This window comes from Triticum aestivum, chromosome 1B, assembly GCF_018294505.1.
Source record: "Triticum aestivum cultivar Chinese Spring chromosome 1B, IWGSC CS RefSeq v2.1, whole genome shotgun sequence".
NCBI classification, from domain to species: domain Eukaryota; kingdom Viridiplantae; phylum Streptophyta; class Magnoliopsida; order Poales; family Poaceae; genus Triticum; species Triticum aestivum.
In genome coordinates, this window is record NC_057795.1 from 572,051,410 (window position 1) to 572,068,203 (window position 16,794).

General features: G+C 44.3%; 1 protein-coding gene across 1 annotated transcript in view; it reads left to right on the forward strand.

Annotated features, from left to right (window-relative positions):
* Positions 1 to 16,251, forward strand: part of LOC123079926 (uncharacterized) — a 36,251-nt gene extending 20,000 nt beyond the window's left edge. Inside the window, exons 2-7 of the mRNA XM_044502762.1 lie at positions 11,597 to 11,953; positions 12,902 to 14,519; positions 14,805 to 14,876; positions 15,018 to 15,431; positions 15,791 to 15,943; positions 16,090 to 16,251. Of these exons, the coding sequence (XP_044358697.1) occupies positions 11,597 to 11,953; positions 12,902 to 14,519; positions 14,805 to 14,876; positions 15,018 to 15,431; positions 15,791 to 15,820 (2,491 nt within the window). The 3' untranslated portion in view covers positions 15,821 to 15,943; positions 16,090 to 16,251. The remainder of the gene's footprint in view (positions 1 to 11,596; positions 11,954 to 12,901; positions 14,520 to 14,804; positions 14,877 to 15,017; positions 15,432 to 15,790; positions 15,944 to 16,089) is intronic.
* The last annotated feature ends 543 nt before the right edge of the window (positions 16,252 to 16,794 follow it).

Sequence of the window (16,794 nt, forward strand, 5' to 3'; positions counted from 1 at the left end):
AGTGTATTGCAAAAAAGTTCCATCATCCGCACTACATATATCACGGTTGAAAAAAATACACGCAGATCACACCACAAATGCATGCAAAATGAAAATATCATGAAAATCATAGAAAAAACAGGAAACAAATTTTACGTCCATGTCATTTTAATGAACATGTTGGGGACGTCAGTGGTTGTGGCAACGGCTGACGTTGGCTCATCCTCATGCGACAGTGGGAGGGGAGGGGAGAGTCCCTAGGCGGGGCTAGAGGAGCCACTGATGCCGTGGAACGGATCAATGGCAGTGGGGTCATCGTCGTGGTTGCTATCTCCTTCGCACGGGAAGAAGCTGTGGACGATGGATCCCATGGCGGCCTCTTCCAGGTGACCTTCTTCAGATAGGAGGAAGTCTCGGCAGCAACGACGGGGTTCTTAGGCGCATCCATGTAGTTTGCGATGGTGTTTCATGGCGGCGCAAGTCCTTAGTGACGTATGGCCTTTTACTTGTTGCAACTACCGGCGGGAACCATGGGAGGGGCGGCTGCAGGTGCGGCATGAGTAGTTGTGAGGCCGGCGGCCTAGGCGGTCGTGTTGGATTTTTTCTTTGAAAAGGAGGACAACCCCCGGCCTCTGCATCAGGACGATGCATGCAGCCATATATTATCAAGAAAGCAAAATCCAGCAGCTAAACAACATCAACCCGAAAATAAAATGAAAAGCAAACCCGAGGCCACATGCCTCGCGACAGTAACTCCACCAGATAAGCACTAACCCTATGTCACAAGAAGACATCAAAACAAAAAATACACAACCCCTAGGCTACCCCTCCAAGAAGGAATCACCGCACGTGTGTTGATGATGGCGAATCAATGGTGAGTCCAATACAAGGTTGAACTCCATATTCTCATCCCCAAAGCAAAGTTTCAGTCCACCACCTTCAGCTAGGAAATGATGTGGCGCGTGCCGACATAGCTTGATCAGAGATCTTGTGTTTCCACCGGAGTGCATAAAGTCTTCGTTGAAGCCGTATGTACCATCATCCCTTATCTGGTTACCGGCGCGTCGATACCGGGATACCTCCAGAGAAGACACCAAATAATAGACGTCCTTCCCATATTGTCTGCCTTCCGTCGCGGTCACACCACCTCTGATCCAGCAACAACAAGCTAGACATGAGAACTACGCTAGAGCCACTGTGCGGCACGCGCTGGTAGCCTGCATGACTTCACATCCCCGCATGAGATGTCATGCGTAGCATCCGTCGGAGGCTTCACCTACGTGTCACCTATCGAGCCGCATCGAACCCGATCTGTTGATGGAGGGGACGTCCCATACCGCCACCAGCCTCTGAAAGACGGTCACCACCACGAGATCCAGACTCTCAGACGCCCACACGACCAAGGAGTCCGCCACCATTGAAGAAGAGGGGCCGGCCCCCATATTCCGGGCATTGTATGGAGCACCCACCGCGTTGGATATGCCTTCTATAGCGTGTTGGTGGCCGACAGCGCCGGGCCGTGAGGAGCAATTAGGCGGCATTATTCAGATTGGTCGGTTGGGGTTCTCATCGCAGCCCTTTTGGCTTTTGCGTAGCTACTAGTGATGATGCAAATATGCATCACTTGTAGCAATTTTTGGGGGATTCATATAGCTATAAGGATGTTTTTGGAGGGTTTTTTGGCACACTGCTCGCCAAGCAGGTGTCATCGCGATTTCTTCTCCCCGAACAAGTGACTTTGACTTCGCTGCTATGACCGTCGAGCCAACCCACACCATAGAGGTCGTGCGGAGCCACATGAAGATTTGTGCCGAAACTCAAGCACCTGTGACGAGGATAGCAGAACTTTGATTTTCATGAAGAGCTATGAATGAGAACTGTGCAGGATTGGTGCCGCATAAAATCAATAAACATACCACCCACTGCCCTTCATCGTATCGAGACACTATCGCCATAGTTTCGACTTCACAACAACAAACAAACCGAGGAAAATACAGGATCATGGCGGAGAAGAGCTGACTCCTGCAAACACACTGATGTGGGTCCACCATCACTCACCTCAATCATTGTTGCCGTAGAATACCCCGATGCCAAGATCATCGTCTCCACCAATCCCGCTTGTCGATGCCCAGCTCTAAAGATGATACACCCCAAGGAGGGATATGACTCACAAGCACCACCATCGCCCAATCACACGGATCTATGAAGATGCAAAGGTGGGTGCTGGGAGTATCACCACAACGATGCCAATAAGAAGGAATTAACGCTTGGAAGAGGCGGCGACTCCTATCATCATCAAAGACAAAACTTCTGCTTGGGTCAACCTCACAAGCCACAAACTATGCATCAGCAACCCATCGAAGCCTCCATGGCTAGATCCAGATGGATCTATCCCGCTCCCGTCACCTTCCCGACAATGCTTTGCCCCAACAACCTGCACAAGCCCTTAGGCTGACCATAGTGGGAGTACCTTAGCTGGTAACATAATGCACCCTAAGACAAGTGTGCTTATGTAAAAATTAGTTAACGATGAGAGAGGTGTTCGTGGTAACAGAGTATGTTACCGTAACATAACACACCTCAAGGAAAAATGAGACTACATCTGAATAAACGAAGACTTGCATGATACCACACGTAAGTTACTACCCACTATGAAGATAGTAACATATGGATGTTACAAGGTTAAGTTCCCACTATGACCAACGTTAGTATAGCCCACCAACCGATGCCCCTCCCCCCCCCCTCGATCGCAGCCCCTAGTCAACACACACGGACAACAATACTTGCCACAACTGTGCCTCCTACTACCCGCCACAGTCCTGCACTCGATACCTACTACCACCAAGGAGCCCAAACCATCATGACACGGAGCACACGCGGGTCACCGGAGAGCCTGCCCATCAAGCCACCTCAGACCTGGACGTGGGATCACAGTATCCACTGCACCCAGCCACTGCAGTCGCTCCAACACATAGGCTGACCTCCCCCGCAGTCGTGGAAGGCCGACACCACCAGGCCCAGAGCTGCTGCTCTGGCGCACCATCGCTGCAAACCAACATCCACCCCCCCCCCCCAGTCGCATCTGTTGACCTCAGCACACCAGAGACAAAGCATGACCCCCATACGACTTTAGCAATCAGAGCCCACTACCACCATGATGAAGGCATGCAACATAGTTGGCAAGATCTTGTCAGGATGGGGCTGTTTTTGTGGCGGCTATGGTTTACCCCTGTGCCGTGGAAGGTGCGAAACAGGGAGTGTCGGGGAATCCTACATCTTGAAAAGTTGTGTAACTTCATAGTGATTAGTAAGCAAAAGGACCATGATATCGCCTACAGGGGAAGAATAGGCGTTTGAAAATTCTCTAAGAATTTGGCTTTATCCTAATGCGGGAATAAACTAATAGGATTCTTTCAAATACAAATCTTAAATACATAGGCTCTAAGTGCACCAACAACTTAATCTAAACAACATGAGCACAACAAGGATACTAACAAGCACAAGCAAATTACACAAGCTTACTCGAGCAGTATCACAAGATATGGAAATGCATGATACAAGTTAGCAATTCACACTAAGTGCAAGATATAACAATAGTAGCAAGTATCAATAGCGGGCTATAATGTGTAGGCCTAAATAATCTCTATGATTGGATATCCAACTCAATATAATGAGGACAACAAAATATAGTGAATGCAAGGTAAAGAGACCAAAGTAAACCACAAGTAAGGAGTTAGGTTTAGAGATAACCGAAGACACGGAGACGAGGCTGGTCTTCATGCAGCCTAGCTCACGATAGACTGCGTCCAATTTGAAGGTTGTACCCTAATACTTTTATGTGATCCTAAACAGTGTACCAAAATGTTATACAATATAAATACAAACATATTTAAGCACAACAACAAACTACAAACATATTGCAATGAAACCTCTAGTGATGTTTAGAAGACTGAGGCAATGGCTATGCCCTACCCTATTTCAAAATCTTTCTTCATTTTACCAAGATCAAACCTCAGAATAACCAATGGTCGTGGTACTACCATGCATCTCAAAATATTTTTCCAAATGTGCAGTTCACAACATGAAAAAGCCACTAAAAATCTAAGATCACTACATTGTTAATTACCAAGTTATCATCTAAAATCTATGTCACAAAATCACAACATGAACTTTTAAATTTATACCTCTCTCTCCTTCGCCACAATGTCACTTCCTCTTCCCTTCATGTCCTAGACTTCTAATTTTGCTCTTCACCAGCGGGTACAAAAAACAACGGTGCTGACATGCCACTATTGGTCACCTACACAAATGCAACTCTGATGTGATCCTACGCCCAAGGTGTCTAGCCCCCGCTTCCTAGCGGCGGCGGCCGACAAAAGTCGTCGCTAGTCTGGTGTTGAGTCTTTTTCTGGTTGCGTGCTCGAGCAAATCCTATTTGTCGCCTCGGGCAGAAAATAGAGACGGCTTGGCTAAAGGCCCACATCGACGCCGTAGTTTGGTTCGGCCCACGGTTAGCGTTTGATCATTTCTCTTTTTTCCTTCTCTTTTTTCTTTTTTTGTTTCTTCTTATTTACTTTTATCTTTTTTCCTCTCTTTTTAAAAAATGTTCAAAATTCCAAATTTTATTCATGATTTAAAAAAAATAACATTTTCCAAAATGATTTGGAAATTACAAACGTTTTTCACATTTAAAATAAATTGTTCATCTTTTCAAAAATTGATCATGTTTTTCAAATTGTGATCACTTTACAAAAAAATCACAATTCAAAAAAGTGTTTGGAATTCAAAAAAAATTCCAAAAAATATTACCATTTTTAAAACTTTGTTCATGTTTTTCTTATTTTCTTCATTTCCTTCAAATATTTTACTATACAAAAACAATATTAAAAATTCATAATTGTTTGCAATTTCAAATAATGTTCGCATTTCTGAAAATTTTGTTCAAATTTTCAGAAATTGTTCAAGACTTCCAAAAAAAATTCAGTTTTGAAATTTTTTTCACAATTAAAAAAAATTGTTATGAACTTTTATTGCAATTTCTTGAAAAAATAACATTTTTTTACAATTTTGATCATGCTTTTCAATACTTATCACGTTTTAAAAAAAATCACAATTCAATAAACTTGTTCAGACTTCAAAAAAACTCATAATTTTCTAAAATTAGTTTCTATTTTTAATACGTTTTTGAAAAAATTTCCTTCTAAAATTGGTTTTTTGGGGGGTGAAAACTCTGACTGGAAAAAGCAAAGGAATTTTTTTAGAAAATCAATCATGGGCAAAGTAGGACGGCCTATTTGCGCTGCCCTTCAGCAAAAGCTCCCTTCTTTGATCCGTATGGGCGTGCTCGATGCATAGCCCAACAATAGAACCAGGCCCAAGTAATATTGCCCAAACCATGCAGCGACAGCCCCTCCATTTCAGGCATGGCTAGATATCGCTTAGTTGCCTAAAAACACGTAATGCTTATAGTTTTAAAAGAATGTTTTGTATCATCCAAAGAAAATCAACATGTATTTGAAAAATGATTAAAATGTATCAAAAAATATACATCATATATTTGAGAAATGTTCAGTGTATATCAAAAAACATGATCCATGTGTATTCAAAATGTACTATGTGTATTGAAAAGGTAGTCAGGTGTTAAAAAAAGTCCAAAGAAAACACAAAGAAACACAAAAAATCAGAAAAAAACCAGTGAAAGAAACAAATGAAATTGGTTAAAATATAAAAAAACAAATTAAAAAAACACGTGAAAACGGTTAAAACCACCATAGAAACAAACAGGAAAAACCACGCTGGAAAACCAGTCAATAACTTCCCTACCAGGGCCGTATTGGGCCAGCCCATCTGCCTTCCGGAGGGGAGGCGGCGATACCCCTCAACAAAAAAACTTACAAGAGGCGATATATAGGTCCGCACTCCATTCCGCTTATTTTCCTTTTTCTCCCTTTTTCTTTTTTTCAGGAAAGCTTCCAATCTATTCATCTTCAATCATGGCAGTACAACGAACACCAAAAATAAAAATCACATCCAGATTCGTAGACCACCTAGCGACGACTACAAGCATTGAAGCGAGTCGAAGGCGCGTCGCCGTCATCGCCCCTCCATCGTCGGAGTCGGGCACAATTTCTAGTAGTAAACAGTCAGGAAGTCGTCGTGCTAAGACCCCATAGGACCAGCACAAGTGACATCACGTCCCCATGTACATAGACTGAGAGGCCAATGATGTATGAGTAGGCGAGTAGCATACATGTATAAATCTTGTTTTCGCCCTACCATGCCCTAGGGGGAGCTCTGCATGTTTCTGAAGCCATAGATTTAAAGCAAGGCTATCACAGCACAGAACCAATCACGATAGTTGCGGCCATTTAGAACTAATTTAGTCATTTTTTGGCATATCCAATAATTTCATAAAATGATGGTAACATATGAATGAAAAATACTATATTAAACAGTGGTAGATTTTTCAGTATGCATTTACCAAACTTTTTAGTGATTTATAGGGTTTGCAGATAAAGAAATAAAGTAACTTTCTATACATTCAATAAACAATGCTAGAAAATAGAGATGAAGTTTTTTTAGAATGAAAAACAGAGATAAAGTTAAAAGCACATAGATAGAGTACGAATTCTATGCGCCATTATACAAAGAAACGTGGTGGAAATATGAAAATATTTAGTCCAATTATCCCTGGAAAATATATTTTTGTAAAATCCACAGACTATATGGGGTATATGCAATTTTCCTAAGATGCTATACATGTGGCCCTTCTATACAAGATTTAGCGTGACCCTTCTCTAGATGTTATACATGCTATAGCGTGCTATATTTAAAAATAATGTTTTGCATAAGAAAATGTTAAATATATTCCCAAATATCAAATATGAGGCATAATTTGTCCGAGTGAAAGCACAGAGTCTGCCATTGTAGTCGATCGAATTTTAAACTAAAGTTTGAAGTAGTTGCTGCTCTCTCTTCCCTACTTCCTCTCCACCCCCTTGCAGACCGACGGCGACCAGCGCACACACCCAATTCGTCGAGCCGGTGGTCAGATCTGCTCAGCCCGACCTAGGAATCATCAGCCCCAACGGAGAACATATCCTATGCACCAAGCAAATCTGTGCACCCAATGCACCAGTGGGTTTTGGGCCAATAGATGAAAAAGGAATGGCCCAGATTTGGTCATCAATTATACTTTACCATTTTTGCAGAGGCCACCCTTCACTTTATAAAAATCTAACCCGCACTCCACATCTCTGACTTCTATAAATATGTACGTTCAGATTTTTTTTGCTCAAACAGAAAAAGGGTGATATGTTTTAAACCAAATGTCTGATTTTGGATCGGTTTGACCCATTTTTGTTTGGACAGAAAATGAATAAGCAAACCGTTTTATTATGGAAGACTAATTAAGAATGTGAGATATGGAGTGCGGGTTAATTTTTAAACAATAGAAGGATTATTTTGCAAATGTACCAACCATCCATCTCTCGAGCCAGCTCATCTCCCTTTATTTTCTATCCAATGGCTCATCTAGCATCGGTGCATTGGGTGCATGAATTGGGCCGGTGCACTGGATACACCCTCGCCCCCAACGTCCCCTGCATCACGTGCTCCCCGGGCCCATTTGTCCTTCTCCCAATTTCCTAACAAGCCGAAACCCATTCCCACAATCCACCCCACAAGGCATGCGGTGACAACGGGCAAATCCTGTTTGGCGCTGCAGGCGCCCATTTATGTGTATTTTACAAACGGGTGCCTGCAGCCTCCCTGGCCAGCCCGTATAGTTTTTATACTCACACAAACTATCAAAAAATTAGTGTGCTCGTGGCGATTCAAACCAAGGACCTCTCTGTTTGATATGGACTAGCGTAACCATCCTGCTAACCAGCCAGATCTGGTTAATTTGAAACTTTCTTTCCTTTTATTCTTTCTTCTCCGTTTTCTCCTTTTTTCATTTTTTTTCTTTTTTCCTTTTATTTTGTAGTTTCTGGGTTAATGAATTGCCTTGCAAATATGTCAACTTTTTCTTCAAATAGATGAACTTATTTTGAAATTCAATGAACTATTTTCAAATTCAATGAACTATTTTTCAAATTGATGAACTTTTTTCAACTTTTTGTGTAATTTTTTAAAAATTCATGAACTTTTTTTCATTTTTTGATGAACTATTTTTCAAAATGATGAACTTTTTTTCAAATCTGCTCAACTTTTTTCAAAATCGATGAACTTTTGTGAAGAACTTTACTTAGATTTGATGAACTTTTTCCAATTACGATTAACTTTTTCTTAGATTTGATGAACTTCTTTTCATATTCGATGAACTTCCTTCAATTTGATGAACTTTCAAAAAACCAGTAAACATTTTTCAAATTTGAGAAAAGTTCATGCATTTTAAAAAAATTCTTTGTTTTTTTACAAAAGTGCACACATTTTATTTAGCAAAAAAGGAAAGAAAAAAGGCAAACAAAACCGTTACAAAAAAAGAGAAAAAGAATAAAAAAACGTTACAAAAAAACGGGGGCTTTGCGAGGTGGAGAAAGAATGTAGGCAAACGAAGTTAGTTAGCACCCGTTGTTGGAGGTCGTAGTGGTTGGCGCACTGCTGTGTGAAGGTGAGGTCCCTAGATAGAATCCCGCTCCTCCCCGCGCAACCTTTTTGCTCTTTCTATCAGAAAAAGAAACAACAAATGGGCCGGCCTGCTACGCGCCCCTGCGAGCGCTGACTTCTCTAATCGGCGCTAATGGCGCCGACTAGGAGCTCCCGTGGCAACGGACTGCGCCACTAGCATTTGCAAACCCCAACCGGCCTTCATTTCAACTTTACATGTAGATGGCCCTTTTTTATGGCCGTCGAACGACCTGACCGCCACTGCCGAAACCGCGGCCCCTTGAGGATGTTCTACCCACCACCGGACTCCCATCATCGGTCTCCGTTGATTCATAGTCTCCCGACCCGGCAGGACACCCTTCACCACCGTGAGCATCGCCACCACCCTTTTTTGACAAGTCAACATGCTTTAACCCAAAACCGCCTACGATACTGAGCAAAACAACTCAGGGGCAGATTGATACGGTTTGACAGAGTTGAGGGAGTGATTCAACCAGTTTGGGAGTCAAGAGGGAATTTGATCTATCAAAGGGGTTTTGAAGGGGGAAGTACAATTTCCTTTTTCTTTTATCATTTTCTAACGGGTTGAAGCCCGTTCCCGCAATCCAACCTGCGAGGCATGCCGAACCATAAATGGCTTTATTTCAACTTTACATGTATAAATGACCCTTTTTTAGAGGTATATGACTTTATTCATCTAATGTACAATCACTAAATTGTGATGAAATGATGTGCGAGGAACATGCAAATTACTTGGATGAATAAAGTTGGTTACCCGTTAAACTAGTATTTGTGTATGTGCAATGTAGAAGTATGTTAATATTAAGAAATATAGAATATTAATTATACTAGAGGTTAATATTAAGCAAGATATTAATTGCATATTGATATTAAGTACTACTACTAGGATATAATTCTTTGGTTAAACCGACGTTAATATTAGGTATGATATTAATTAGAATAGGATGTTAAACATGTTAAGTGCTAAATACCAGAGCATTTTTTGGCACGGTGACCATGGTACACAATTATAGAGAATTTTGAACGAAATTTCCGTTGGCTAATTTGTTGATTTGCAGCAATTAAATCAGTTAAAGAAAGAGGTACGACAATCGAGAGATACTTTCCTTTTTTTAAAGGAGAGATCAATTTAATCGAGAGATACTTTCATTTTTTGTAAAATGGAGAGATACATTCAATAAGAAGAGAGATATTTTTCTTTATTTTGGAGAGCTCAAAAGGAAATAGAAAAAAATGATGAATTCTTTATATGCCACTAAATTATTTCCCCTATCCTCATACGCCATTGAAAATTTCCCTCTTCCAAATATGCCACTCAAAATTTGCATCGTGTACAAATATGCCAGTATCGCCAGTTTTTTTTAAGAAAAAGGGTTTTCCCCCGCTTTGTATTACAAAGCAACCATCCGATACAACCAACGATAGGTGCTGGGGCGGAAGCAGCACAAGCACGCCCAAAAGAAAAGGAAAAAGAAAAAAAGGAAAAGAAACAAATGCCGATAACGGCGGATCGACAAAAAGATGGAGCCTCGTGACTGTTGCGTCCACCGGAGATCGCCCATCAAGCTCCGAGACTCCGAAGCGCCGGTACCAATCAACACCTCCAAGAAGGAATGCGACGACGACGACGCTGCTGCCAAGAGTTTCCCCCGATACGCGGCGAGGAGAGAGGAAAGGGTAGCCCCGACGCCCTCCAGGAAGGTCTGGCGGCACCCTCAAGCGCCACCACGTCGGTGTCGGCCAAGCCAATAGGGATTTCGCCCGATCCCAGCCTCTACCTCATGCACTTCGAAGCTCGCCACCAAACCAACCACCACCCAGCGCGAACGCGGACACGAAGCTTCCCACGCTGTCTCACGACAGCACCGTGAAGATGGTCTGCACAACGAAAAAGAGGAGTCGGGACTAGTGCAGCAGCACCGTCGGCATACGGGAGGGCCCCACCTCCACCGTCCACGACGGTAGCCGACTGGACGCCATAGCAGGAGCCTACCGGGCCCGTGGCCCCACAGGCCCGACCGGGCCCTCAAGGCGTGGACAGCTCCCGCCTCCGCGCAGCAGCTGGCACGTTGTCGGCACCACTGTCCCAGTCCAAGCCGCTCCCCTAGCTCCCCATACAAAGGGCGTCGCGGTCGCGCCGAAGCCGGCCCGCAAGGACCCAGAAGGAACCCTACGGGCCCAGATCTATGCTGGGGACAAGCCGCCGGCCGACCAGCACCACCGGACCGCCCGGCCGCCAAGCGGCGGCACCCCCCCCGAGCGCCGCCGGCCTCCGCACCAGGACACCGGACCACAACCGGCCGAGCAGCACCGCCGCCTCCCCCCACCCTTGGAAGGAGGAGCGCGCACGAGGAAGGAACGACCCGCCGCCGCCGACCCCACCCGGCCAGATCCGGGGGCGCCCGCCGGCGGCGGCGGGGGGTGGAACGAAGGGGGACAAGGAGGGAGGGAGTCGCGCGCCGCCCCGGCAGCCTCCCGGGGAGACGGCGGAGGCGGCAGGGCGAGAAGGAGGGGAAAAGGGGGGAGGGGCGGGGCGGGGAGCCCGCGCTCGCGCTGGGTGGCGGTGGAAACGGCGGAGCGGGAGCGGGAAAGCGGGGGCGGGGGAGAGGGACGCCGCGCCGGGCGGGCGGCGGCGGCGGGGAGGGCCTAGGGCCCGCCGGCGGCAGGGCGGAACCCTAGCGGGAGCCTATCGGGGGAGCGGGGGAATGCTGTCTCGCTGTCCTCTTCGGGTTTTTTGAACACAGTACAAACGCAAGCGCTCATGTACACGTGCATACACTCACCTCTATGAATTGCACACACGCACATCCTACCCCTATGAGCACCTCATCGTGGGCGGGAATGTCTCTACTACAACCCCTCTAACCATCCAACCACAGATTGGTTCGCGTCAGTACCGTCAGTTGACTGTTAGTTAACCATGTAGAAGCTCTCATATAATGTCAGTTTTTTCCAATAAAGACCATTCTCCCATTATAGCTTGTAGTCATGTTCAGCAAAATGAAAAAAAAAACAGCACCGCACCGCATTCACCAGTGACCACCCACGACCTAGCGCCGCATCTCATCCCCACGAACACGAGGCCACGACCCCGCCCCGCATCTGCACATCGCCGACGCCCCCGAGCAGCCACATTTCCCCGCGCCGACGGTCCATTGGAGGCCACCTACTCGGCGGCGGTGGAGTCGCTGGTACATCCGCACGCGGCCCTGGCCGCGGCTCCCTCCCCGCCCGGGTGCCGGCAGCGCTCGCAGGATGGCGGCGACGGGAGCAGCTCAGCAAGCACCGGAGGCATCTCCAATTGCGACGGGAGCAGCTCAGCTAACATTATTTTACTTGTTTTGTACTCCCTCCGTTCCTAAATATAATTCTTTTTAGACATTTTAAATGGACTACAACGTACAGATGTATGTAAACATATTTTAGAGTGTAGATTCACTCATTTTATACTCTGTATGTAGTCATTTGTTAGAATCTCTAAAAAGACTTGCATTTTGGAATGGAGGGAGTACTTCCATGCTGAAACTAATTATAAAATTATCTCATATTCATGCGGGAAATTTTGAAATAGAATATATAAATAGAAATCAAAAGATCATTTGGCTAAATGGTGACAAGGAATGGCTAGGAGCAAAATCGTCTTTTCAAGTGCCACTTAACAATCAACTAACGATCAAATGGCCGTAGTGGCATATCTGTATAGTTTTTAGCGGCATATCTGGGAGAGGGAAATTTCCAATGGCATATGGGGGTACAGCCAAATTTTGAGTGGCATATATGAAATTCACCCTAGAAAAATATACATCTTAATTACATTTTGAAATTTTATCAGAAAACAGATATACATTTACATTAAGGAATGGAGGGAGTATTAGAGAAGAAGAATAGAAGTATAGATATAGATAAGGAACCGACTATTTATCGCCTACCAGTGGCCGGCGTTGGCCCTTGTGGGTACCGCATAGAAGGTAGCATGGCGGTCAGGCCCGACGAGCGACTGTGCATCCTCAGAGACGACACAGTGGGCAGTGGCGCCACTTTGACCTAATAGGCCGGTTCGATTGAGTAGATCCAATTGAAAGGCTGTGATCTGCTGATCCAAAGTTTCACCTGATAAATGGTAAATGTTCGGTTAGGTCCTGTATTAAAATCAGATTTGTAGCAAGACAGAATCCACTAACTGTGTTCCAATAAAGAGCCACTAGTTGTGCTTGTCAGTTATAAGGATCACCAAATCAATTATTATATGTTGATCCCCGCTTATTTTGCATACTTGTATTTCAATTGGCAGGCTTTTTAACAATGCGAAACCCGAGGACCAGTTCTTCCTTCGCCTACCAGAAACAATGATAAAAATGGAAAAAATTGCCATCCTGGGGCGCGGAAGTTGGCGGAGGCATGCAAGCCCTTCAGAGTCCTTAAATGACTTGATTCAGGCATCGTACGAGTTAATAGGTGTCTTCATCTCTGGTAGATCTTGCTTCGCTGTCCTCTTCTCAAGTATCCTTGGACAAGTGCAGCTGGCCGCAATCATTGCTTGCATTGTTTTGTCTTCATTGCGTCTGAAAAGGCAAGATTATGTGGATCAACAGAATCAAGGGAACGATGATCATAAGAACATTAGGTGGTCTCTGAACATCTTCTATGCATTAGTGCTCAGCCAATGCATTCTCTATTTCCTGACTGGGATACTGGCAAACCCGTTGAAACGGATATGTGTAGTCTGTATGAAGTATAAGCTAGGAATTTGGGGGTTTCTAGCTCTTTCTCGCTATCTACAGGCATGCGTTTTGAAATGCATTAATGGAGATCTTCGTGAAGCAGTCAACATGGACTTGGTTTCCTTTGCAAAGCAGTTGTTGAACTCTGACCCACTGGACGACCAGCTGTTGGGAATTCGTATTCTTGACCACCTCCTCAGAAGCAGGGAAGACCAAGATGAACGCTACAAGGAAAAGGTGCTCACAAAGATTCGATCTTCTCTTGATACCGTCGAGAAAGCAGTATACATGATGGGCTTGGACAGAGAGGTGGAACAAGATACCAGAGGGCACGCTGCGCGCATACTGCTGGAGCTCGCACCTGGCCTTCAAGTCGAGAGCTTTCCTGGTATTTTTCAGGCTATTTCTTCACTGCTTAGCGCACGCAAGACAAAGACCAGCGGAAGCTCCAGCAATTCAACCTGTGCGAGCAAAGAGCTCAAATTGCTTGGTGTGGATATTCTCGACAAACTCCTGACTAATCCAGAAAACTGTGCAGAGGTGAAGAATGCCAAGAACCTGCTCTCCAAGATCATACACATTACAAGCTGCCAGGATGAAAAGCTAGACTCCGATATTGATAAAAAGATAGTCGAAAACTCACTAGAAGTCTTGAGCAAGCTTGTGAGCACAGTTGGTGAGACCGGCGAGGAGCTCAGGTGCCAAGTGTCCAGTAATATGTACACCATAAGGAATATTGGCAAGTTCTTCATAGATCATCCTGAAAGCCAACCAAAGATGCTTGCTCAAGCAGCAGACATCCTTGCATGCCTAGCTTCAAATGACACTGCGAGAAAGGAGATAGAAAGGTCACACCTGATCATCCGGAAACTCATCAGTCTCCTAGCTGAAGAAATTGATGACGTCCAAGTCCAAGAAAGCTCCGTGAGAGTGTCGGCAGCCGAAGCGTTGGTATTGCTCACTGCTCCTACCAGAGAAATTGGTGTGCTCAGTACAGTGAGTGAAAGGAGCATCAAGCCAGTATTGTCAGAAACTAAGCTTGAAGACATGCAGCGAATTGTCTCGCTGCTCTCTGATGAGTCTGCAGAGCACAGAATTATGGTGACGAAATTCCTGCAGAATCTGCGGAGTTACCAGCGAGCAGAATATGGTGATCAGCTGGAGATAATCAACAAAGCTCTACCAAAGGTAACTTCTAAACCAGCACCAATCCTGATTCAAAATTTGGAACGGAAAATTAGCTTCTATCTATTTTGCACCCATATTCGAAAAATAAAAAGGTTGGCTTTGGTTATCTTACACTTCGTTCTGCTGAAGCATATAGTTTTTATTTATCTTCATCTGACATATTATGCTTGAAATGGAGTGCATATACATATATATCACCCTTGCATGATAAATCCGTATTTTATTTTAAACTCACTAGTATACATTTGACTTTTGGGGATGACAAGTATATGAATACTGCCACAGGTATTGGAAGCAATCAAAATTGCATCGGATAAAATAGAAGGGACAGGTTGTGCTGATGAACCTTCTGGTCATGTAAGAAAACAGAGTTCTCCATCTTCCCTGTTTAATAGTAAATTCACAGGGCCTGTCATTCCGATTCTACTAGTTTTCCTTTACTACATATATTTTGTTGGAATAATGTTGTCCTTAGAATCATATGCGCTGTATATGTAGGAAATGGAGGCGCTGATAACTGAACAAGGTAAGCTGCTGGAGAGCTTTATTGGCCTGTGCATGCAAATTTGCATCAGCGGGAATGCAAAGCAGTTCACCGATGCGCTGAGGAGTGCTGAGATTACAGACGATATGTTCGTCCAGATGCTTGCAAAGATACTGGAAGTGTACAAGTCTCCAACTTCCGATGCTCCAGGCATAAGAAGGGCGGTGATTCAACAAATGAACTGGATGATGAATGAGGACCAAGAGTACATTAACATTTTCCTGAAGCATGAAATGGAAAATGCACTGAAAGAAGTAGCAGAGACGGCATTGAAGCTTGAGAACTATTGGTTCTTTCGTTTTGGCGTCAAAGCTTTTGAGCATGAGGAATCCATTTATTCTCTTCTCAGCATTTCGCCACTACTGCAGGCAGGTGGTTCGGGCTTGTAGTTGGATCAGCAAACATCTCTCCCAACTCCCAAATACGTACTCTCTTCCATCTCATGTAAAACATATGCTAATTTGTCGATGAGATTTATAACGCCTTTCAAATAATCCTATGCACAACAGAAGCACTATTGAGACTCATAAACCAACAGCTACGGAAACTTAATTCAAATTTCTCAGCAATAAACACAACTTAGGCTTATGGCGGCCAGCCAAAAACAACAAACATTTGCTTTGGAAATAACCTAAGGTTAAGGTAGTCCTAGTAGTAAAGTCACGTGTCCCACATCTCTCAAGTGCTGGCATGATCTAACTTGGATTTTGTTGCATGTTCTCTGCAGGGCACAATCGTGAGAACGCACCTACTATAATTGCCTACTTTGCTGCTTAAAGCAAATTTGCTTCGGGTTTCTGGGGAAAATATCCAGTGCTACGGTTCATCCCATGATACGCTGCTACAAGATCTCCTGGTGCGTTGGATCTGCATGGAAGGGGTAAGATCAATTCACTTATCTTTTTTACATACACCCCCTTGGTACATTCGCATCTTGCCCACAATAGATCTCCATACTCTGTCCTCGACAGCAGATTATGTACTCAACCAGACATATGTTCTGTACTGAACTGAGCATCTTGCTAGGTCGCTGCCAACATCCAGTGTATATCAAAAGGGGCAGATTAAGCAAACTTGCACCAGATTATTAGAAGGACATTGCAACTACATGTACAGAATTTGTTTCTGCAACAGATTTATTCACTGTAATGCAAAGAAGAGATCGGACGTGCTAATCGTTTTCCAGAATTTGCTGCTCGGAAAGTATAAGCAGAAGAAAATGTATTGGCATCCATTTTGCAGCGCTCACTATCCTGAAAGCAGGACTTTAGCCAAACAATGGTAATGAGACTATCTGATCACACGGCAAGTACGGAGAATTCATTCATAGCACCAAAAGATCGCTGAAAACAAAAGCACATCAACAAATGAAGGTGCAGCACATGCTGACATCTTTGTCTAGTACTAGACTACTAGTAATTCACAAGAGTACCACACGGTGATCATACAATATATAAATTTACAAGAGTACCATTTTAATTCACAGATTCACATAGCTAAACTAAACAATTTAACTACAGTCCACTCTATGAGTCGTTACTCTCCTCGTACACCATCAAGTGCCGGGCACAAAAGCACACCTGCATGACAAAATCAACAATTAGCACTAGTAGAAAAAGGGCCTTTAGTCCCGGTTCTGGAACCGAGACTAAAGGGTCGGTACTAATGCCTCTCCCTTTAGTCCCGGTTCAATCCAGAACCGGGACTAAAGGGCGCGGCCACGTGGAGCTC